We start from the raw sequence: 23,243 nt of genomic DNA, 5'->3' as shown, positions 1-23,243 counted from the left end.
GGCGGCCTCCAAAGCAAAGTTTTGTTCGTACAACTCCTTACCGTTCCAGTTGATTTTGTGGCTGTGGTTGTTCCATATCACTGGTATTGAAGAGGAACTTGCGAACGCCCAACATATAGTGGTCCCAGTAGAGGTGCCAGTCCATTTCCATAATGTCCATGTTGAACAACTGCAGTTCCACAGGTGCATCGAATGCGTGCTTTTTCATGAAGTGTATACAAGCAAAAAGATGGTATTAAAGGCAAACGCATGTGCATAACAAGTTACAAAAGGTGCAATAAGGACTGATTTTATGAATATGTCTAGCATATCTACGATATAATGAGGCTTCTTTAGTGCATTTCTATTCAAAGTCCCACCTTTAGAGATCTGAGCGGCTCTTTCATTTTCTTTAGGCTTGCCTATCCTTGAGAAGAGTAACTGTTGGGACTACTTGGTATATAGTTTTCACAGGAAGGACGAGACGTGTTATGTTCTCCTCTCAAAGTCCTGCTTTCGTAGCGTTTTTCCTGCGGATATTCTCACTGAACATGTTTTCCGGGCATTGTCTATCACAGAGAAACTTGTCCCGTATACACAGATCAAGACATTCGATTTGATGTTGGAAGACTTCAAGAAGTAGCTCTCCTATCGAATAAAACAACGGACAAGTGCCCGTCAGTTGCATGCTGAAATGGGTACTGTCTGATGTTAGCACAAAAAAAATCTCTTGAACATCCATGACCTGGATTCGTTGGAAGGAGTTGACTATTCTAGGCCCTTTACCTGAGACCTTCAGATCATTTCGTTTCGTGAACAAAGCGAGCCAATCTTATGCCTAACTCGCAATCAAAGTTCCATTCATCAAGAACCGCAGTCGTCAAATTTGGCTACGTTAGTATCTCATTCCTTATAGGAGAAAGGAAGGCCAAGTTAGCCCGTTGCAGTCTACAAAAGAGAACTACAGACCGCGAAGGACTTACAACAAGGCACCGTGCATTCATCTGCGCTTTTCTATTTACCGAGAAACAGAAGTCCTTTTTTGTCATATTCTATCCTTTTGTCTTTCGTCTTCTTTGTGCGCGCTGTTTCACAATGAATCAATACCAACTGGCCGAATGTTCGACGTTACTGAGCGGTTTTCTATGCTGAGTGCATTGAGTTCACAAGCGCTATCTCTGTTCGCTTCTCATACAGATGAGCTCGCAGAGGCCTGCCTATTTCAGTAATCTCTGTTTTGCTGTACTTCTTCCCAATGTTAATTTTGCAAGACGTTAATAACTTGTTTTTTTTTATTGATTTAGTTTTCGTTCCGTTTTTGAAAATCGAAATGCTTCGCAATACTTTCGCGCCATCCTCTCTAGGGCTTGCTACTGCGCTGGTGTGCGCGGCGATTCAGTCCTCTGAAATCTCGTTTCAGCTTTAGATGTCGCCCTGACATCATGTTGTTTTCAACCCACCTGCTTATCTGCGGACGACATGTCGTTCATCAGCCTCACTACATTTCCCGACCGAAAGAGCCAGCTGTTGGTCGTGTAGAACTGCACGGCGTCCATGCCCTTTCGGACCTTCTTGTAACGAGATACAAATCTGGAAAATATGATCGACAGTTCCAATCGAAGTTTTGTGAAGACATTTTATTTCATCTCTATCCACCTAACCATTTACCCTTCCACAAACCTTTCTATGCAGCAGTTTGTAGAGGCTTATCAATCGAAACAAGGATGCAATTAGAGGGTGTTTCGACTACGCAATCACGGCACGTTCTGCTGAAAATGGTCGGTCGCACTCAGGTGTAATAAAAGCCAGTTTTCCCGTACAAATATTAAACGAGTGAATTAAAATCGAAAACTGAAACACAAAACTCTTGCTGCTCCATCGCACAGCCGCTGAAATGGACAAGTGAAACGGCGAGGAATCTTCTAATGCATTGTGGGAAACAAAAATATAACAAATTACCTCAAAATCCACCTCTACAGCAAATGTAAAACCAACCTTGCCTGTTTTCCAGTGCACAGAAAAGCCAGGTCCGCAGTGTACGCTGGTAGGTACCCCAACAAGAACAGCAGAAGGCGATGCAGCAGTGGTATACTGTTAACTGCAGGTCGGGGGAAGAACCTCGCTCTCGGTAGTGGGTATTTCTTAACGACCCTCCGTGTTTCAGCTATGACTTCCCCCCATGTTCGTTGTTGAAAGGCTGTGGTAGTACAGTTGTACACCTTCAAGCTGCTTGGCCTGCACAAAGACATTTTTTTCTTTGTATTAAAGCGAAGGGGTAACGCTGAGTCTTTTTTTTCTGCAGATTGAACACAAGTTTGAGATCGGTAATATGTTGATACCAAGAGGAGAAATAAATACCGCTAAAAGGCAGAGAATTCCTTCTTGTTGTTCAGCCGAAACCTGTCATTCTCTGCAGCAGTTAAATTTTAAGGCAATGTAATCCTAGACAACACGCTTTGTGTTCCTGAATGACACATTGTAGATAACCGCTGAGGCAAGACACAATTTATCCAGTTCCTTTTAGTCAATTTAAAGCCTGGTGACCCTTGAATGTGAAATTTTGATATCACCTACCGGCAGCGCGAGCAAATTCATTCCATTGAGGATGCCGTTTCAGAAGTTTTTTTGAAACCACTGTAATGATAAATGTTATCCACAATGTGGAAAACAAGACACGAAAGAGTAGAAACGCAGCTGATATGCAAAGAGCGTAAGGATAAGCGCTGTTACTTAAGCCATTCCCTTTGAACCCATTTATGCCTTCCCTCGAACGATGAAAATCATAATGTTCACCTAATTTTTATCATTAACTTTTGGTTACCAGCAGGTAGAGACAAAGTTTCCAGACGATCGATTTGCTCTGAAGTCGTTCATAGAAACAATCGTGCAGTCCTCATTACTCGTTTGTTGAGGTACAGATTATGTTCCTATAGGCACAAAAACAAGTAGTTTGATCGTTACCTTGCTATTGCAGTGTGCCAAGCAGTGCTTATCATCATGTTTGCTACAACGTCCACTGGCACCAGGTCAGCTAAGCAGCTTTTTATGGCCATTATCGACGGCAGCAGGCGTAAACCTACCTGCAAATGTTTAGAGACGAAACGCATTCGGCGCTTATCCCAGCACAGCGTTCACTGTAATGTTAGCTCAGTACTCATTCTCATTCTCAGACTAAAGAAATTGTGAACCGCAATTAATAAGGGGGATGATCGTACTTACAGACACCATGATTCCGGTGCAACCATTATAATTGTCTATCCAGCCCTTGAAGAATGAAAAGAGGGGAAGTAATCATGTTCAAGTCAACGAACATTCGAGAGACAGCCACGCTGTCTTGAAAGGGACCTAAAATCACTAGTCACTAAACATGAAGAATTGATTACGAATTCATTGCCCCAATCACTTTTCATGTTTAACGAGTGTATTGCGAATAATGTTGCAGTGTGTTGCAAAAGAATGCACAACAATTTGAAGTGTGGGGGGGGGGGGGGGGGGTATTCTTTCATTTTGAGACGGATTACGATTACTAACCGAAAATACGTCCAGTTCTCACCGGAAAGGGCTCTTTCCATGAGGCTGTGACGATGGACGGCCGGACTATGGCAACTGGAAGCGTTCCTCGCTCATCCAGCAGCAGTGATTCAGTCACGGCCTTGGCCAGAGCGTAGTTGTTCGGCTGTCCAACAAAGAATTCACTGATGACATCCGCCGTCTTCTCATCGACGCATCTGCATGCGAAAGAAAGCGCTGAGTTTCCGTTGTCTATGCAGAACTTTTCAGTATAACCGTCTTAACTTTCCACCATCATTCCTCGACCCAGCAAGGGCTACAGCATCAGCCAACGAACTTCCCCCTAGGGACCCCGACCACCTCAATACTTCACACCTGAAGGTGTCAATAAAGCATCTTTTCCCCAACACCATCAACAGCGGGAGAAATAGTCGCATTTTGCCAATTTTGGTTAAATTTTTGGGACGAAGAACTATGAGGTTTAAAATTTAATGCAATAAATCGAAATGAACTCAGCTAAACACAATTTTTATTATTATTCGCTTCGTCAAATTGTTTTTTGTCTTCTTATTAAGTCGCATTTGGGAAAGCAAGCTTTTCAAACAAACATGCAACATATTTACAGATATGCTTGTATGCAAACAGTAAAAAAAATTAAAGAAGCTTTGGAATATACAGAAAATTTGCCAGATCGATGCTAAATAGTCAGGGAAAAAATTTTAGCTCCAACGATTTGCCAGATAGAAAACAATTACTTGAGACCCTATAATTGGACGCGAAATCGGGAGAAACAGTCGGGTAAGCCTCTCGTAGCATAGGCGATGTAAAATCCTGCCCAAAAGATGCCGAATTCCTGCAAATGAGACTAATAACAGCAGTAACGTCAATGCCTTTTTTAGAATGGTGCCAGTGTCGAGAAAAACGGGTCCAAATAGGAAACTAACAGAGGCGCTGCCACCAAGCCTCTAGGCTCGCTCTTGAATCTTTTTCGGTCTCTGAACTGAAATCCGATGATGACTCAGGACCCTCAGAGTAACTGCTGCCTAGATCGTTGATATATTCAACCGTGGACGCAGTTAAATCTCAAGATGTGCTCTGTTTTTACAAGCGGTCCAAAAATCATCTCAACGCCTTAAAAAAAAGCAGGCTAAAGGCAATTTCAACTGTACGTCTCTAGGTCTAGCACAGGTGGATCAACATGTTCACGTATGGTGCGGAAGCGCTTGTACTTGGCGTTCGCGTCCGTCGTTAACGGGCTAACGACGGACAGTGGGCGTGGTACAAAATGGTTAAGGAGATCGGAGCCGTTCACAGGCTTCTATGTACTACAATGGCATGTCGTAATTCTAAAATAATGATTTACATGCACTTGCTAGCATAGCAAGTTCTACGTAAACGCATATTAGATTTCTCAAAATGGAAACTGGCACTTCCGCTTACGTACACTTACCTAGTAGCTTCGATTAGTTTTTGCGGGTCAACAGGCGAAGGGTACACCATCTCTTCTATTTCCGCCTTGCTCCAGTTGGAATATGCTGTTGATAGATGGACAGGAGCCTAGGAGGAAACGGGTGCAGTGAATGAAGCCGTTGGGAAGAACAAACACCATAAGTCTGCACTGACTTTATTGCGTGCATGTTCTATTCAAGTCACATCAGGCCGCAAAACAACCATAAATAGCTGATTATCAGTATTAAGTGATTATTGGTATCAAGTAAACAAAGAGCCGGTTAAAAACAGCCAGTCTAGACAGAATAAAGGAAGCTCATTCCAACATGTCCTCCCTTCTATACGAATAAGGCACAAGGAGCGATGGGACGTTTCCGAAACATTAGCTTCGTCACCGGCACCGAATCGGTTTGACAATGCGAAATAGCGCGGATTGTGAAAAAGGTGGGATAGGCTTTCCCGGAAAAAGTAACTTGCGTGGTAATAAGCGGGGACCTCGATTGCTTCCTGCCGGTCAAAGAATGCCTTGTGACTGCGTTCGGCTTAGACAGTGTCATGATTTGCTTTATGTAAAAGTAAAGTTTGAAAATAGAACAGCATGGTGGAGAAGCTTGTGGGCAACAAAAAAAAAACGGAAATTAACAAAGACAAGTTGAAAGCTTTTATCGAGAGTGGAACGTTTCAATAAAATTTTAGCGATGACAGCGACTGCAGCCTTTTCATCATCAGCTTGACTACGCCCACTGCAGGGAAAATGCCGCTCCTAGGTCTCTCCAATTAACCCTGTCTTTTGCCACTGCGGCCATCGTATCCCAGCAAACTTCTTCATCTCATCCGCCCACCTAACTTTCTGCCTCCTCTTGCTACGCTTGCCTTCCCTTGGAATCCACTCCGTTACTCTTAAGGACCAGTGGTTATCTTGACTTCGCATTACATGCCCTGCCCCTTCCCATTTCTTCCTCTTGATTTCGGCTAGGATGTCATAAATCCACGTTTGTTTCCTCGCGCATTCCACCCGCTTCCGATCTCTTAACGTTACACCTATCATTTTTCTTTCCATAGCTGGCTGCGTTATCCTTAACTTAGGCTGAACCCTTTTCGTTTCCCTCCACGCTTCTGCCCCGTAGGTGAGTGCCGGTAAGGTTCGCTGTTGGTTGCAGCCTTTTAACGCGATAGTATTTAGGTTGTCGTCCCACAAAATAATTCTGGCTTCTCTGTCACGAAATTCCCTGACTGGTCAAGAGGTGCCACGAGACTTGGCCACTTCAACAGAACCTCCCCATCGGGTTGCGGGAAATTGCACACCGTTGCAGAATTCAGTGTAGTTGCCACCTGCCCACCTTGGCGCTGCGCTTGAGCCTTGCAGGAGCTTGAGAAGCGCAACCTGGGTCTCAAAGATTAGCATAATCCTATATGATAATCAAATGAAAGGTACTCGAACATTCTGGAAGGTGATGACTCTTGCGTACCATATAATAGCAATGGGACCAGTTCCAGCGCGAGTGTTCGCAGGAAAATTGCAAGAAGAGCATTAGGCTTGATACTATAGTAGGCTACCTAACTGCTATCGCATTTTCTGTTTTAGGAACGTGGTTAAGAAGGCCCGCAAGCTTTTTGAGACAAATGGAGACCAGGCCTAGCGTTGCAGTTCGACTAGCATATTTCCTTTCGCATCTGACAAAATACTCAGGACTCACTCAAAACCGCGGTTTCTTGCTTCGAATATCTCCTTAATAGTTCTATGACGTCGAAACGCTCCGCCAGTCAGGTGCCTACTCTAGATATCTTAATTAGAATGGCGGGCAAGCAGGCCTCGGAACACTGATCTCCGACATTACTCGAAAAAGGCAGGACAGCTTAGTTTCCCTATAGAGGGAAGCCAGCCCCTTATTCCGAAGCGGAATTTACACTGAGGGCTTCGAAAGGGGGGGACTTGGTGACATCACCAGCCGAGAGAAGTTCCTGTTTAGCCCTCGTGGCGCAGAGGCGAGGGGACACCAGACTGGTACCCGCCGCCGTAGCTGTGTTCAGTTAGCTTGACTGCCCCAACGCTTTGTGCGCCTTCGTCGGCGGTGGCCTCCAGCCCATTCCACATGGAAACAGGGAGAGTTGGTGCCACCGAGCGGACAGCTTCCTTACGTCCAGAATCCCCGACACACTCGCGCTAGACGGAGCCAGTCAGTCAAAGACTAAGATTTTTTTTTATGACGAGCACAGATTTCACCATCAAGAAGGATGGAAGACTCCCTCGTGGGAATGACCATAATTGTCGTCGTTTTTTAAGCGAAAATTTTCAAATCTGTAGGTAAAGCCTCATTAAGAATTTGTAATATTGCACCTAGGGAAATGGATTTTGTGTATATCTAAAGATCAGTCTCATTACCACCTGAGGACGCATTTGCAAGTTGGATTTAACAATTGCATGGATTAGAAGGGGCAATTAGGACAGGATGGCAATAGAGAAATAACAACCGCACCCCTGCTTCCTCTCGTCTCCTGTCCTGGTCTGCCTCGTAACCTTCTCTCCGTCTCTTCTCTCTCGGTGGTTTGCCGAGCGACCGATTTAGGGGTGCTGCGGTCTGAGGCTTCCATCGTGGTTCCACTGACGCCCCTTAATACTTGATAATGTGGGCCTGAGCTTCTTCTGAGCTTAAAAAATTAGCGCATTCAATGGAAATAGTACAGGGTAAAATTTGAACTGTCAGCCGGAGGGATTGCTAAATAGTCTTAATTCTTGCAACGGCAACCTTGTGAGTGCTCTCGGACGTGAGCCAAGCTCTCGAAACCATAAGAGTGCACGGGCACCAGCTCTAATTCTGGAAAAATTCGATAAATCATGCTGTATATTGTTGCTTATGTTACATTAATCACGAAACCTCAGACTCTGCATTTGAGACCATACTGCGCAATGATGCACTCTTGGCAGAAAGCGACAGTCGTCTGGCCAAGATTGCACCAACAAGCCACAGCTTTACCCTTTCAGATTTTCCTCCGTCCTTTTAGATTCTTCCTGCAGAGAATTTGCTGAACAGTCAATGCAGTGAAACATCAGTACCGGCAGTTTGCGTTGCACTTGCGAATCTCTGTCGCAAATTTAGTTATCCGTCGGATAAAATGCGGTGTTAGTAAAACACGGGCTTCTCATATGTAAGAGTGCCAGACAAGTTAAAAATACCGCTGATTATGATGATGACTCTGGGCAAAAGCCTGCGATGCTCCTGCCATTCAGCTTGTTTTACCACAGCCAGGTGTACATCCACCTTCTATACGCGCGAATACTGAGAGCGTAGAAATATATATGAGTGGCCTTAATTAAAGGAGTCCACTATTGCGACTAATTGCGTCAAGCAGTAGTCTACTCACGCAAAGCTTTGGCATTCTTTTACAAATGTCTAGGACAGCCCGTGTTCCTAATACATTGACGTCAACGACCCGTCTGAAAAAAAAAAAAAAACGAAAATTTGAGACCTATCAAGATTTTGCGAAAACAATTGAATTGAAAGTAATGAGGTTTGCGAAGTCCTTAAAGTGAAACATATTTAACGCAAACAAAAAAAACCTCGTTTGTTTGTATAACATCAGTTTGACACCACTTCGGAAATGACTTTCCTTTACTGACATACAAAACTTGAGTAGCCTTGAAATTTGGGCTTGTTGGCACATACTTCTGGTCACTACCGAAACAAGACCAGGGACCGGTGAACGAGTATACACATGCAGCGCTAACTTTCAACAACTTTAATGAAAAAGATGCACAAAAATATATACATACAGCAATACCAATTGCGGTACTTACCTAGGTTCGCGCTGATCTTCGCATATCTTGCGATTTCACAGCATTGCAGTGTGTATATATATCGTTGTGCATCTTTTTCAATATTTGGGAGTTTGCGCTGTGTGTGTCTAATCGTTCGCTGGTCCCTTGTAATGTTGTGCTACTGATCAGCAATACAAAATGTTCTCTTTTTCACAGTTTTCTGTTTCCCGACGGACCAAAAGATATATAGTGGAGCCTCAGTACAAGAATTGCGCCAAGTCAATAATGCATGAGGTGTTCCTTTTTCTCATGACATACTCAAGATTATTAGAGTTAAAAGAAAAAAAAAACGATCTTCGAAGCTAAGCTGAAGGTCATCAGGCAATAAAACGGTTTGCTTTGCAACATTTCACACGACAATCGAAGTTTCCCAAACTCACTTGAGAGAATCGGTAAACCGGACAGTGGCACCTGAGTGGAAAACCACGGAGGCTTCTTCTACTAAGGTGGTCTGGTCAACATCGCTGAGGCCCAGGTTCGGAAGAGTCAGGTCCCCTGCCATTACCCTGATTTTTGCAACGGCGCCTGGCCGCTCTTTCTTGAGGCGGTCAAAGACCTGGGCAACGCAAAAGTGAGGTGAAGTGTGAGATTTTAATGCATCACCACTTTCGACGAAAAAAACTGTTAACATCAAACGTCGTTTGCGTTTGTTTTAGATTTTGCTTGAGCTGCCAACGAAGTTAGCATTGAAAAACTGGGAAAACTAGTACGTACATGTCACACAGCTATCATTGCTGTGAATGCGTTTTTAGAGAAGTGTACTTTTCTTCGACTTCTATTCCAGTTTGAGAATTGCATTTTATAAGTTACAGTACTTCTTAAACAAGACGAATGTTCGTTCCTTTAACATCGCTTCCTACCACCCGATACGGGCTGCACCCTGCCAAAAGTAAGTTGTGGTCTATCACGCAGGAATGACAGTGAAGATTGACATCCACTGCATGCTCATCGTATGGCGTGCCGTCTATACCAAGATATGTCCGTACATTATCTTTGCCCATCGACAGGCAACGCGTATCACGTCAAGACCATTGACTCCTTGAGAGCGTGCTAGCACCGATTGGCCCACAGCTTGGTCGGCACTTGGTCTAGTGTTCAATTGCGTAGCTTGACATAAAGTAGACCCGGAATCCAAGACAATGATAATGCCAGAAAAAAGTTTGGCATCTTACAGCATGCGACAAACAGATAACAGAACTCAAGACCATTCGATGACTTGCTGATTTCAGGGTACCGTGCTGAAAATTTTGCGCTCCTTTTTCGATATCCTTAGCTTTTGAAAAGAGCGCTTTCAACAGAGCCTGTAAATGAATGATTGCGTCCACCATTATTTTCGTTTTTGGAAATATCTTGAGGAGGGGGAAGGAGGTCAATTTTTTGTGGACTTGATAAGCGAAATATTTTTGTAAATTCCACAGTGCGCGTTGAACATAATGCGTAAGGCATTGCAGAGCTAAACGATCGTAATATATGGACTGATCTAGGGCCAGACTGCACCAGGTGATGCGAAAATTTATCTTAAACCTTGATGACAGCGCCTGCAATGGTGCTGCGCTTAAAATATTTTCGCTACGCCTAGCATGACGTCTATCCTGCCCAACTGCTAAACAAATGGCAGAATTCCGTGGCAGTCACTCATTATTACACCGGGTAGTTGCTTGAGAGCTATTCCGCCAAATGTACGTCACGGAGTTCTTCGTTCTTCGGAGCAGTCATGTGACCACCAGAAATAAAATAAACTCTGAAGAGACGTGATGAGTGCTACCTGAAAGCATTATAATGGTGTCTTCGACTGGTCGCTCCCACGATCCGGTTCGGATTTGGCAAAGTGAGAGCCGCTCTAGCTCCGAGCGCATGGCGAGACCAGTCAAGCCGAATGATCATGCGAATGGTCAACAAGTTTTCAGAGCGAAAGCACAGGAAGCAGAAAAAGGACGTAACTTCCGGAACCGCCACACCGCAGTGGCGCCGCCGCTGCCGCTGGTGTCCACGACAGCAACGACAGCGGAAGTTGCTCTGTCACGTGAACACATCTCGGGGCCGCTCCGACTTTTTTCTCGGAGCGCCTTAGAGCGCTGTGAGCTGGAGGCGGGCGCTCTGAAAGAACCAGCCGAATGTAGTCAGAGCGCTTGATTTCGACCAGCCGAACGTGCGGCTGCATCTCAGAGCGCTCTAGAGCGATTTGAAACGACCAGTCGAAGACACCATAAGACTGGCCCGATGCTTAGAACAAAAACTAAAAGCAGACAGACGTACAAAGAGGAGCTTAGAAGATAGGGCGTAATAATGCTTCGAGCGTACAACGCCCTCCGTTTCCGAGTGTGCATAGCAACCGGGATGTCACACAGTAGCGGTAGAACGAGCGCGCGCGCGTCGCCGGTGGCAACTGCCCCTCCGCTCCTTCGCCAGACGTCTCGTTGAAGTCGAGTGAGCGAAACACATGGCCCCGAAGCGGCACAGTGGTTCCGCGCCAAGCTGTTCAGGGGAGCGGCAGTGGGTTGACCACAAGGTTTTCACCAAGCACACTTTAAAATTTCCAAAGTGTCTTCGGTAATTTTTTTTCTGGCAGGGCGTCGAGGTTTTTCACAGCTTCTCTGCAGAGCACGAGCTTCAATGGCGTGATCCGTGCTGTGCTCTGATCGTCGGTGTTATACACGAAGACAACGCAGGGTGTAGGATGATGTCTCAGGTTTTATGTTCGGTGTCGGCGTAGGACATGGCGAGCATGTCTCCAGTTGTTTTGTTTAGCCGTTCCGTGGGGCCTTGGTTTTAAAATTGTACGATGTCGTTCTACGGTCGGTCGTGTCGCTTAGTTTAGGCCCGCTTGGGTAAAGCGGGCTGTATACACTGTTCCCATGCCCATGATTTTCGGAGGCACCGTAGAGAAGAATAATGTATGCGACGAAAGATTTCGGAGTTTAGCTACACTTCCGCCGGTAGATAGAGCTTTCCCTTCAGCCCAATAGGTCAAAAAGTCGGTACCCGGAGCTATCTACCTGCAACCGGACGACGACGCCATGGAAATGAGTCAGCCAGGTTCGTACCGATCAGCTGGTAAGGCCTTCTTCGCAGCTCATTAAACTTTTCTAATTTTTCTGGTGAGGTCGTTCCCGTTTTTCATTGTTGGAACTATGGTTAAGTCTGTACGTACAGTGCGACGTCGGCTGACAGACGAAGCCAGTGATACGTTTCCTGGGCCCGATGGATCGTGCGCGTGAACCACAGATGACCTGCGGTTGGCTCGTCATGGGATGCTTGAAGAATATCGTGTCTAAGGTCTGTAGACAGAGGCAGAGCTGTTGGCCATTCAGGGCGCATTAAGCATCCTCTGTCCATTCTTGCCACCTATAGCCACCTTGACGTCCTCCCAGACTTATCAGGCGCCATCCGCAGTCTGCGGCGCGTTTTGAACACCGACTTATGGCACAAGTAATTCAGGACATAAATGAAAAATTCTCCCTCACGGTATGTGTACGATGGATTCGTCGAGATACCCAGCCCACACAAGCTTTGGTAGATAGAGAAAGTCACAAATCAGCTTCTCCACGTCCCGTTCAAGCGGCCCTAACCTCTCCGGAATCAATACTCCTTTAATAAAAAGCAAACTTCCGGCGCGCCACGCGAACACTTCTCCCGCTATGCGGCACCGACCTACCAGGTGGCTTTGCGCGCTGGGAAGAGGTCTTGCTTCGAAGGTTACACCTCCATGTCGCCCTCACCCCTACGGTAACCTGGTCGTGGTCGGCACAGTGTCATGTCCCTTTCGGGGACTCCTAGCCACTTCTACCCCGCTCCTGTCGGTGAGGCAGACACTAAACACTTGCTTTGGACCTGCCCCCCTTTGTGTGCTATCCGGCAGAAACACCTACTCCAGAGCTGTCAGCCACCAGGCTGTCCGCCGGATGCTTTAAAGGAATTGATTTTTTGGCCGCACCACCGGACTTGCTGGACCTCCTTCGAGAGTCTAGAGTGTATCTATATTTGTAAATAATACTCTATGCCAGCATGCAAGCTATATCAATAAAAAGAAAAAGGTCTGTGGGTTTGACAAAGAGACTGGAGTGTTTGTTAGGTACGAAGCTTTTTTTCCAAGGTGATGCCCTTTTGCTATCAGTAGAATCACAGTTCGCGCTTCTGCATTCCTGGGGCTGAGAAAACCTTGCCTTTCAGAAAATAAAGAGGGCTTTGAACCAGAATCGGATCGTCGATGTTGGGCCAGCATTCTGCTGGCGCTAAGTCACAGGATGGGGTCGTCGTCGTATTCTTCCAGCAGTGCGCCCCAGGGGCTCGCTACAGGCCGCCGACGTGAGTGTGGTTCTGTCGCAGACTCTAGTGGGCGCGGCGGCCCGAAAGGTGTTTTAAGTAGGCCAGTTCCTTCAGAGCGTTATAGTCGCTGACAACTGTGAATATGCCTGTGTACAGCTAACAAAAGAATTACGGCCTAGCCAGTATAATGTGAGGCAGCGTCTTTCCGTCGCTAAATATGTGGAATAGGCCAGAACCAGAGGAAGGGGAAAGTCCTCACCTCCACCAAGATGTTACGTGGCAGGAGGCGTTCACGCCACGCAGAACACTGGTGCACTCACGCTGAACAGAACACAAGCACAGGGCGCACCGGATGCCAAAACACAGGCCACTGCCCAGGATTCGGAGCCCGAGCACGCGCCAAGCGCCCTCTCACTTCGTCTGCCTCATCTTCTCTGAGTCGACCCGTAGCAATATTTAGCCTGCGCCTTTGTCAGGGAGCGACTCGAGGCCGCGATGACACGTGCCAGTCCGTTCTTTTTTTTAAACGAGGGTGGCGCTTGGGCAAGCTGCTCGAGTTGGTATAATTTTGTTATGATGTTTTCATTGACGTTTCCGAGAAATGATGGAGATTGCAAACAGTGCTGAAGTTCCTTAAATGCGGTTCTCATTTGAACTGTACGTTTGTCTTCACAAGAATTAGCAGGGCTCGACAATGCATGAGTTTCTGACAAATAATCTGCCGTTATTATCATCAGCAGCAGCCTAACTGCGTCCACAGCAGAACAAATGCTTCGTCCGCATACCGCCAATTGAACTCTCTTTTGTGCCAGCAGAGGTTACTTTCTCATCGCACATTTTTTAATCTCATCTGTCCATCTCACTTTCTTCCATCCCATGTAGTGCTTGCCTTCTCTTGAAACCCATTCTCTACTCTTAACGACCACCGCATTTCTAGCCTTCGCACCACATGCCTTGCAACGCCCATTTCCTCTTTTCCATTTTGAGGAGGATGTCATTAACTCGCATTTGTTCCCCGATCTGCTCTGCCGTCGTCCTGCCTGTTAACGTTCCACCTACCGTTTTTTCTTGCATAAACGGCTGTGTTGTCCCGAACTTAAGTTCACCACATTTAGTTAAACTCCGCATCTACACCCCAAAGGTGAGCAGCGGTAAGATATCACAGGTATCTAGCTTTCTCTCCAGGGATACTGCTAAATTGCCATTAATGATATGAGAGCACCGGTGAAAATCACTCCACCTTATTCTTAATCTCCTAATTATTACTTTATCATGGGTATCACCTAAGGTGGCTACCTGCCCTAAGTAGGTGCTTCCCTTAATACTTCCAATGCTTCACTGCCGAGCGCAAATTCCTTTTCCCTCCGGCGACTGCTGAGCCTTGCTCATGCTTACTAATTCTTTCCTTGACTTCATTAACAAGTCAATGCCATCGGCGAACCGTACATCACTAAGGTATTATTCGCTAATTTTTATTTCCAACCCTTACCTATGCATATCTCTGAATACCTTCTGTAAACTCGCGGTGAATTGAATTGCAGAGATCTTGTCTTCGTGCCTGACACTCTTCCTTATAGGAATTTTATTACTTATTCTATCGAGTATTATAGAGGCTGTGCAGCCGCAAAGATATTTTCCAGTTTTTTTTTTTTTTTCATATGCCAGATCTACGCCATTTTGCCTCATTGCCTGCATGATTGCTGACGGTTTCTACTTAGTCAAATGCATCCTCGCCGTTTGCACAAAGTAATTTTTGAAAGATGGGATTTTTGAAAAAAAAAAAAACAATATTCCTTCGTGATCAGAGCGACGGCTTCGGCTGACGTCATAGGTCGAACCTCGTTATAACGAAACAGTTTACAACGAATTAATGAATATAACGAAGGAATGAAGATTATCCTTGGAAGCTTGGTCAACACGGCTCTAAAGAGGCTACGGCTTAACGAATTCATCCCCATGCCCCTTCTGCTTCGTTATAACGATCGAAGTTCAATGATACTTGTGAGGCAAGTGGTTACATGAGTAAATACTTACAATTTGCTGATTAATTGTTTTTTAATTTTACCAGCTAGGTTTTTAGGTGCAATTAGGGAATTGTAGAAGGCCATCAGGGCAGCTAACTTCGATTATTAGATTCAGAAAAATTGTAGATATAGACTTAGAAAAAACAGCGGTTTTCCGCGTCGTTTCTTCCATGGAGCGTATCAAGCTCGCTCAGCTGTTTGTTCTCGGAAGCAAGAAATTTCGGCCGTCCGGACACATACACGAGGCGCGTGGCGGCTGTGGAGCCCGCATAGGTACACCCACTGAGCGAGTTGCTCGGAGCGGACGCATCATACCCCTTTCGTTCTTTCCCTCTGGCTCGAGTGGTGGGAAGTGACGCGTCGCTTGACAGACAGGATGAGGTGGGCGTCGCTGCGCTCGATTTGCGGCTGACGCACGCCCGTCGGTGCGTCTGGAGACCCGAAATTCATTGTGCATGACAGCTATCATTTCGAAATAAACCGGGTCGCATCTCGCGTCAGAAAGAAATTGATAAACCCGCGCGCAGGTGGAGGTGGCTTTAAGCACGAACAAACACACATTCAAAGCTTCGCGGTTGAGCGGACGCTCCCCATGCTGAATTATAGTCAGACAAGTCACCGTAGGACAACTGTGTACAACCACGAAAGCCTCACGGAGCGCTTGAACAAGACGTCGCAAACTGCTTGTCATGTATGTCGATGTGGAACACATGACCTAGCATGTTGTTATTCCATTCGCAGTCTTCGTCTACAACACCACACTGCAGGAGAATACCGGGATAACTCCTTCGCAGCTTGTCCATGGCAGGGAGGCAACGACCACGCTCGACGCCATTCTCTCAAACGTCACCGAGGAGAATATGAAAAGTGCAACATGAAAAAAAAAATATGTTGTTGAAATTAAAAGTGAATCATTGCAGAAAGAGTATGTTCTAAAAGAAAACTTAATGCTCACGCCAGACAGATGTTACAATTCTAGTTAGGTGTTTTTGAAACGCCGTTCAGCTGTGAGAGAGGCAAGCTCGACTGGAATAACAGGCAAACGAAAACTAAGAATGATTATAGCGACGTGATGAAGGGAACGCTATCACGCGCAAATAGAGCGTTGCCGCTCGGCATGATTAAGTGCGGCGTTGTAGCGTCGTCTGTACGATGAGAAGTAATATGTTCTTGGAACTTTATTGAGATTCCTTCTGTGGAGCAATCAGGTTATGAACGTCCGGCAAAAGGTACTGGTGGATCACAACAGCGCGGCGCGGAGGCCCTGCATGCAGTCGATCCTAAGCGCGCCGTATTTCGTGAAAACATTTTTTAGCATTACACACAGCCTAACAGTAATTAACTTGGTAAAGGCATTATGCTTGCTTTCCTTTTCCTGTGGCATCTTTTTACGCTTGACGGCAATAGTGCAGTAAACGGCGTCGCTGACGGTCGTTGCGACAAAAAATTGGCAGTGCTTTAGCTCTGGTTAGACCTGGAGGATTGCGAAAGCAACGAGGAGAGAGAGAAAGGCTCTGGAGAGCGCGCGGCAGCGGCGGCGGCCCCTGCACGCTAGCTATGCGCCACTACTGAGCATGCGCAACTGGCGAGCGCGGTGTGCGGCACGTCTGCGTCAACCGCGCAGCGACGCGGTGGCGCGCCAGCTGTGCGCCGTGTGACGTCACTGCTCCTCGCGCATGCGCAGTATGGCTTTTCGTCAGCTCCGAGGAATGGCTCGGTGACTCGCGTAGTGTTGATTTCGCAACAAAAGTCCTGAATTCGGCTTTAAGTTGAAGAAATGAATTTAGCTCAGCCGGAAACGATCATGTAAACCTCATTGGTCGTGGTGGTGGTGTAAATGTATAGGCGGAATTAGCCTTACTGAAGCCTGTCGGAAATTTCTCCTTCCTTAGACACTGATTTAAATGATTGTTTGTATTCGTGTGGTCTCTGTCGATATTGTGACCTGTGTTGTCATATCACAAATTTGGGCTTGTTTACAGTCGAGTAGCGTGTAATAACCGCGGAGTGGCCGTGACGTGACTATAGCGTGACGCTGGAGTGACTACGCAAAGTGGAGAGAGGAGTTAAGAAGAACTTCTTGTTGGGCGAGTTGGTGCATACTGTTGTAGGTACGAATTGCGCACAAAAGACACACACAGGAAAAAACACACGAGGGAGACTGAAAGAGCGCAATAGCCTGGAGAGAGGAGGTTGTGATCCATCTAATGCAGTCATTTATTCGTCTCGAAGGAGGACGATAAGTTGCGAGTTGTTTCTGCTCCTTAAATGCTGCGAGGTCAAAAGTGAAAGAACTTCCTGAATTCATTAAACTTAGAATAAAATGTAGTTTTTAGCAGATACAAGAGTTCCGCCTCTTGGCGGCAGATAAATGTTATTAACAAGGGAATGTCATGCGCTAAAAAATGCTGCAAATAGAAGCTATCGTCCTCCGCGTTGTTAGTGGCAGTATCCTGTCCCTTTTTGTTTTTCAGCCTTTGCGAAATACCATGAAAGGTGAGTGGACTATGACGCCCTCGCTGAATAACCGATAATTTTATTAGATTTCGAAGGGAATGTCATCCGCCAGAAATGGTCCAAATAGAAGCCATTCACCTCAGAGTTGTTTGTCGCAGCAGCGCATTTTTTTTCTGTTTTGGGCCATTGTGGAATAGCGGTTAGTTGACAATGGCATCTGTGAAGAATGACACATTTAAAAAATTTTTCTTTATTGGTTTGAGGCTTTATAGGCTATGAGAGACGCCTTAGCGAATGGCTCCGGAAATTTCGACCACCTGCGTTCTTTAATGTTCACTGACATCGCACAGCAAAATGGCCTCTAGAATTTCGCCGCCATCGATATTCCACCTCCGCGGCCTGGATCGAACCCGTGTCTTCCGGGTCAGCAGCCGCGGACCATAAGCACTGAGCCATCGCGGCGGCTATATTTCTTTATAAGTTTGATGAACAGCCGGACAGCACAGTTTTACATATGCTCCTCAAAAACCTTCTGTACACTGACTACATTGCACAACAGTACTATATTCAAATTAAGTACGAAGTTGACTGCAACGTTTCTTTTTAATTACAGGGGGAAGCAGAGAACATATCGTGTTTTAATTAGCTTTATTGTATTGGCCTAGATAATTCATGGTCTAGAAATGGAGAGACCTTCAGCTTGTTTTCAAGAAAAAATTAAGTTATAAGCGAAATTTACCGGGCAGTTGAGCATAGCTTCCACTCTGGCTTGGGGTTCCTCTCCACGCTTCCATCGTACCAGAACGTAGACTCGCTTCACGCCAGGGCAAGATCGCAGTAATTTTTCGAGCAGTACCTGGAGCATAAGCACATTTAGTGAGACTGTGCATGTGGTTTAATTTCATTATTTCATTCGAACTTTTATTTGGTAGCAGTTCGTCAGCAACAGACTGTATTCAGGTGTAAGGCATGCAGTCATCCGCAAAAAACCCGACGTTATTACCCGGTGAGTGGTGGAAACTGTCATTAACATAGACAAAGAACAGCACAGTGCGCTCCGAGTCCATGAAAAACGCCAAACATAGATGCAAACGGTAATTTTTTTTAGTGTAGGAAGAAATTACATTTTTTTAAATGATTTGGAATGTTGCATAAAATGAGGCAGTCGGCAACCAAGAGCATGTCGCAGACACTGTATATTCTGAACCTGAGCAGCTTCCATATTTTATCGTTGTTCGTTAGCCACACACGTTTTCGTCCCTTGTTAAAGTTGTTTTATTGTTTTATTAGTTTTTATTGGTTTTATTGGTGTTTATTGGTTGGTTCATTGGTGTTTAACATCCCAAAGGTACTCAGGCTATGAGGGATGCCGTAGTGAAGGGCTCCGGAAATTTCGACCACCTGGGGTTCTTTAACGTGCACTGACGTCGCACAGTACACGGGCCTCTAGAATTCAAATTCAAATTCAAATTTTATTTTGCCACCATGGTACAGATGATGGCGGGGACCCGTAGTAAAAGCTGCCGTTTGACAGCTTGACAAGGCCACGGGCCCCCACTTTGACAGCAATGCAGTGGTTGCAGCAATGCAGAATTTCGCCTCCATTGAAATTCGACCGCCGCGGCCAGGATCGAACCCTCGTCTTTCGGGTCAGCAGCCGAGCGCCGTAACCACTGAGCCACCGCGGCGGGGTTTTTCATCCCTTGTAGCCATAAATCCAACTTCCTGTAATAGTTTTCATTTTGAAGCCTGCCTTCCTGGACACGTCAACATAAGGGCACGCCTTTGCTACTGCGTCTTCCGGAGAGCCCCGTGAGCACGTCACCGACGGGTAAAGGGCTACCTCAGACGTTATCCTTCTGAGGGACACCTCCTCCAATCTTATTAAGTTATGAAGGAGGTGGTAAGTGCACGGGAGAGTCAGGTTACGTCACCCAAGCTGCACATGTAGTCGGCCCAATATTGCAAATAGACGGTTTCACTCCGGACCTTTCATGGACCGGACTTAGCCAATACGTTTCCAATATTGGGCCGATTAATTGTTCTGCTTGGGCAACTTCCCCTTAAAGAGGATGACAAGACTCGAAGAGCGGAGTGGATGGTAGGCTAGCGGAGCAGGCATTCGTGTTTGCAGCTTGCTGTCTAAGGGCGCCTCCTTTCCTGCGGTCAGCATTATGGGCGCCTTCTTGTACCCATTGTATCTGGATGCGTTTCATTATATTCTTTTTAACAGCATCTATGTCCTCACTCATTCTTTGCGTATTTTTACCTCTCTTAAATTGTTTAATAGCTGCTGAAGAGTCCGTGTAGATACCTGACGCTATGCAATTGATAGACTCCGTGGCATCACAGATGGCACAGCGCTCCATCAGAGAGAGGCTTGGTGGCACGTGGCGTACTCCCGGTGTGTGTCTAATTCAGAATGTGTCGGTTTAGTGTCGCCGTTCGTCGCCCCCGTATGTATGACCGATATTTACTCATAAGCTGTACACGTTCCTGGACTTACTTCAAAACATCAACTGCCATTTGACTTGTCGGCTTTGCTTTGCGACGTGTTGTCTTGTTTGTAGTTACTGTCGTGTATATCCACGTACGAGGAGGAGGGGGAGGGGGTCTATAATTTTTGATGTCTGTGCTGCCAGCTCATTGTATAAGGCTGCAATGGGCACAAAGCACATTTACTTGAGATGTATTCTGCCCTCTCGCTCTTCAGTGCGTTCCATGTCCAGCATACTTGGACAAAAGTTTTCACAGTTGGAATTGGAAAGTACTGCTATGCAGTTATTTAAGGTAATGGCCCAATCTTTCGAAGCATACCAACTAATTCTTTTATTATTTACCCATTTCTCGCATCGACTGCAATAGGAAACCAATGGGGAACGTTCTTGACGTTAGCAAAAACATCATTAGCGAAATAATGGAAGCCCGCCGAGAGATCTGCTGATATATAGATTGTTACAGTAGAAGCTTACGATATATAAAAAGTGCGCTCGTAAACTCTCCTCTGTTGAAAAATGATTTCGTCCAGAATTGCTGGGAGTGAGTCAAAGTTTCAACCGTGTTTGTCTGTGGAGAATCGGGATGGGCGTGTGTTTTGTCAAGGCCCCGATGGTGCGCATTGCGTTTGTATTTATGTTTACTGTTACCTACCAATGCCGTCTCTGCAGTCGGTGGAACTGAACCTGGTATAGTATACTGGGTTCAATTACTGAGTGTACTTACAAGGCCTCTGGCCATCTCGGTCCGAGTCCGTTCTAACCTGGATGAGATGTGTTTGATAACGTGTAAAATAACCGCTGTTGCTCTCTTCGTCCGATGGAGCCATTGTGCTGTTTTTCTTGACTTAAGTATATTTAGTCCAAAGACCCTCAGCTCGTTCACATCTCGCAGTGTTTGGTTACCAATCTTAAGCGTGAAAACAGTAGCTCGCAGTTTCTTTCGTCCGCTATTCTTCCACCGGAATGTAGCTAGACTTTTGTGGCGACAGTTTCAGGCCCGCTACGCAGATGTACGTACCTCTTCAGTGGTTTTGAGGCCTCTTGTAAATGAAGCTTCTGCGCCTCAAGGTGCTTATGAGCGGACAATATCGTGGAACCATCTGCGTAACTAATGAACTGTACATGTGGTTTTTCGTTTCATTGTAGTCCAATGCTATGAAACCAATATTAAATAGTAATTGGGCTGATACAGAAACATATGTGGCACTTTACTATGCGAGATGTAATTACCGGACTTAAGGCATGAATATTAACTACACTTATTCAACTGCAGACATAATCAACAGATTTAGCTCAATGTCTGGATTGCAGATGGCAGTGAAGGTATCCGTGATGTTTTCGGAGTTATTGTGTTGAACATGAGCTTTTCGGGCACAGTTTGGCAAAGTTAGTGTCCCCATTATTCCCCATTTGCTTTAGACACGCGATGTCCATAGCTGCCGTGCGCCCCATGTCGGTGTTTATTCATGCCTATCATACCCAGCAATTCTGTACAAAAGCATTTTTGAGTAGAAAACCTGTTATGAACGCATTTTTTTCACATAATGAAAAATTTCACTATAGCAATCAATATATCCATAGATCGCCCGACGGCATTCTTGTGTTTTTTTTTCTACTAAAATTTCTGCAGTCTTCAAAAGCGTGCCCCATTGGTTTTCTACGGGGTCCTAACTGTTCGATGCGGTCGATAAAAACGCTTTAAAAGAAAGATTTTGCTACATATCAGAAGAATGAACCATTATTTTGAATATTTCCATAAAAGTATTTTACAATTTTCTAATTTTCAAAAATCTTTGTCCGAAATTGTTTGACATAACTGTTTCATGCCTTCAACTGCAACAAGTCTGCTGACCTTGCCAATGAAGCCTGTCGCTCCAGTAACGAACACGACCCGGTCCTCGTAGAACTGAGCAACCTTGGACTCGCCACACTCTCCAGTAGCCGTTGCCGACGGCGGACAGAGCTGCCGCTTGTCATCCGTTGTCATAGCGGGTTCTCTCCAACAGACTGCAGGACATTGGGAACCAATGAAATTTAAGTGACATTCCTCGTAATGTACGCAAGTCTCAATGTGGCTCGGACAGCGAAGCGTGTAGACGCTAGCGCAAGAGATTTCACGTTCGTCCGTGTGTTGTGTGTTTCTTCTCTGTGTGAACGTGCTTCTCCTCTGCAGTTATGATACAAAATGCGACCAACTAGCCCAAAAGCTCGTTTTACTCGAACAGACTTCACTGGTTCATGAACCTAGTGTGGTTGAAGTTAATTTTGAGGTCTCCAGTACGTCACGCCTCGCATCCTAAAACGTTAGTTTTGCGCGTAAAAAAGCGCAAATTATTCAAATACTTGTAACGACACCAAGTGACCTCGCGAATTGCACTTTCCTCTGACGGATCACGAGTCACATCCTGTGCAATCACCTGCGGCAGAATAATACTCCAAAGGCATAAATCCCCAGTTATGAAAAAAAAAACTGTCCCCTCAGAGCCTTTGACCCCTTCTTCCCTTTTCTTATCTTTCTTATTGCTCTCTAGGCTGCGCATCTGCAGTGAAAGCGAGATACTTGCGATTCTCCGCGCAGTGACCCGCTTTATATTTACTTGGTTTGGTGGTGTGGTTAACCGGAGGGTCACCTGCGACTGAGGCGGGATGCAGGAGGTCCGTCAGTAGTTCAGCTACATTAATTTGTGTTTCCTTGCGGGAAATAAGCGGAAAAAAACTGTTTTCGCGACGGAACAACATTCCGGTTCACTTCTTTACACATGTTAATAGAATTTTTTATGCGGCTTTGCATCTGGTAGCAATATGCGTTTTATATTCTTGTGTACGTCCAGCATTTCTATTTTTATAATATGTTTTATATGTTTTTGTGCCCATTTTTATATGTTTATATAAAAGAAACAGGGTGACGTCATTCAGCGGCCGTGTGACACACACAGCAGGCCGAGAACCGCCACTTCAGACTATCCTGTACATCTAGTTTGTCTACCTTTACTCGTCACTGGTGACTTCCACACGGTGCCAGATTAGGAACGAGTGTTTCAAATTAAAGAGCCATATTTTAGTTTTGACGTGATCTGGCCATTGTAGCCATTGAGTTTGATGTTGGTTGTAAGAGAAGGAATATATCGACGAGGAAAACCAATGGTACGGTTAGACGACGATAATACATGGCCGATATGAACGCCCCAAGATAGACAGAAGGCGTTACCCCACAGGCGTTTCCCGGCAAGAGTATAGTATTAT

The 23,243-nt window shown here is 45.6% G+C and overlaps 1 protein-coding gene across 1 annotated transcript; it reads right to left on the bottom strand.

Moving 5' to 3' along the window:
* Window positions 1–37: 37 nt before the first annotated feature.
* On the bottom strand, window positions 38–21,987 carry LOC149371638 (fatty acyl-CoA reductase 1-like). The gene is made up of 11 exons (XM_089580839.1): window positions 21,853–21,987; window positions 18,242–18,358; window positions 9,136–9,311; window positions 8,302–8,374; window positions 4,940–5,046; window positions 3,533–3,707; window positions 3,199–3,243; window positions 2,941–3,059; window positions 1,975–2,214; window positions 1,440–1,569; window positions 38–169 (listed from the first exon to the last, which is right to left on the bottom strand). The coding sequence occupies exons 1-11, from the start codon at window positions 21,985–21,987 to the stop codon at window positions 38–40; spliced, it is 1,449 nt and encodes a 482-aa protein (XP_089436965.1).
* Between the last annotated feature and the right edge of the window lie 1,256 nt (window positions 21,988–23,243).

Source organism: Amblyomma mixtum, chromosome 1 (assembly GCF_055824585.1).
Source record: "Amblyomma mixtum isolate Tamu chromosome 1, ASM5582458v1, whole genome shotgun sequence".
NCBI lineage: Eukaryota > Metazoa > Arthropoda > Arachnida > Ixodida > Ixodidae > Amblyomma > Amblyomma mixtum.
The sequence above is the reverse complement of the archived record's forward strand: the minus strand, read 5'-3'. Positions and strand labels throughout refer to the sequence as shown.

What these genes read in the sequence shown, in the direction of transcription:
- LOC149371638 (XM_089580839.1), bottom strand. Translation starts at nt 21,987, where the DNA reads ATGACAACGGATGACAAGCGGCAGCTCTGTCCGCCGTCGGCAACGGCT. An exon ending in AAAGAATGCCAAAGCTTTGC is followed by an intron (nt 5,047 to 8,301) that starts GTGAGTAGACTA and finishes GTTTCCTCCTAG; the next exon opens with GCTCCTGTCCATCTATCAAC. An exon ending in TGCACTGGAAAACAGGCAAG is followed by an intron (nt 1,570 to 1,974) that starts GTTGGTTTTACA and finishes CATATTTTCCAG; the next exon opens with ATTTGTATCTCGTTACAAGA.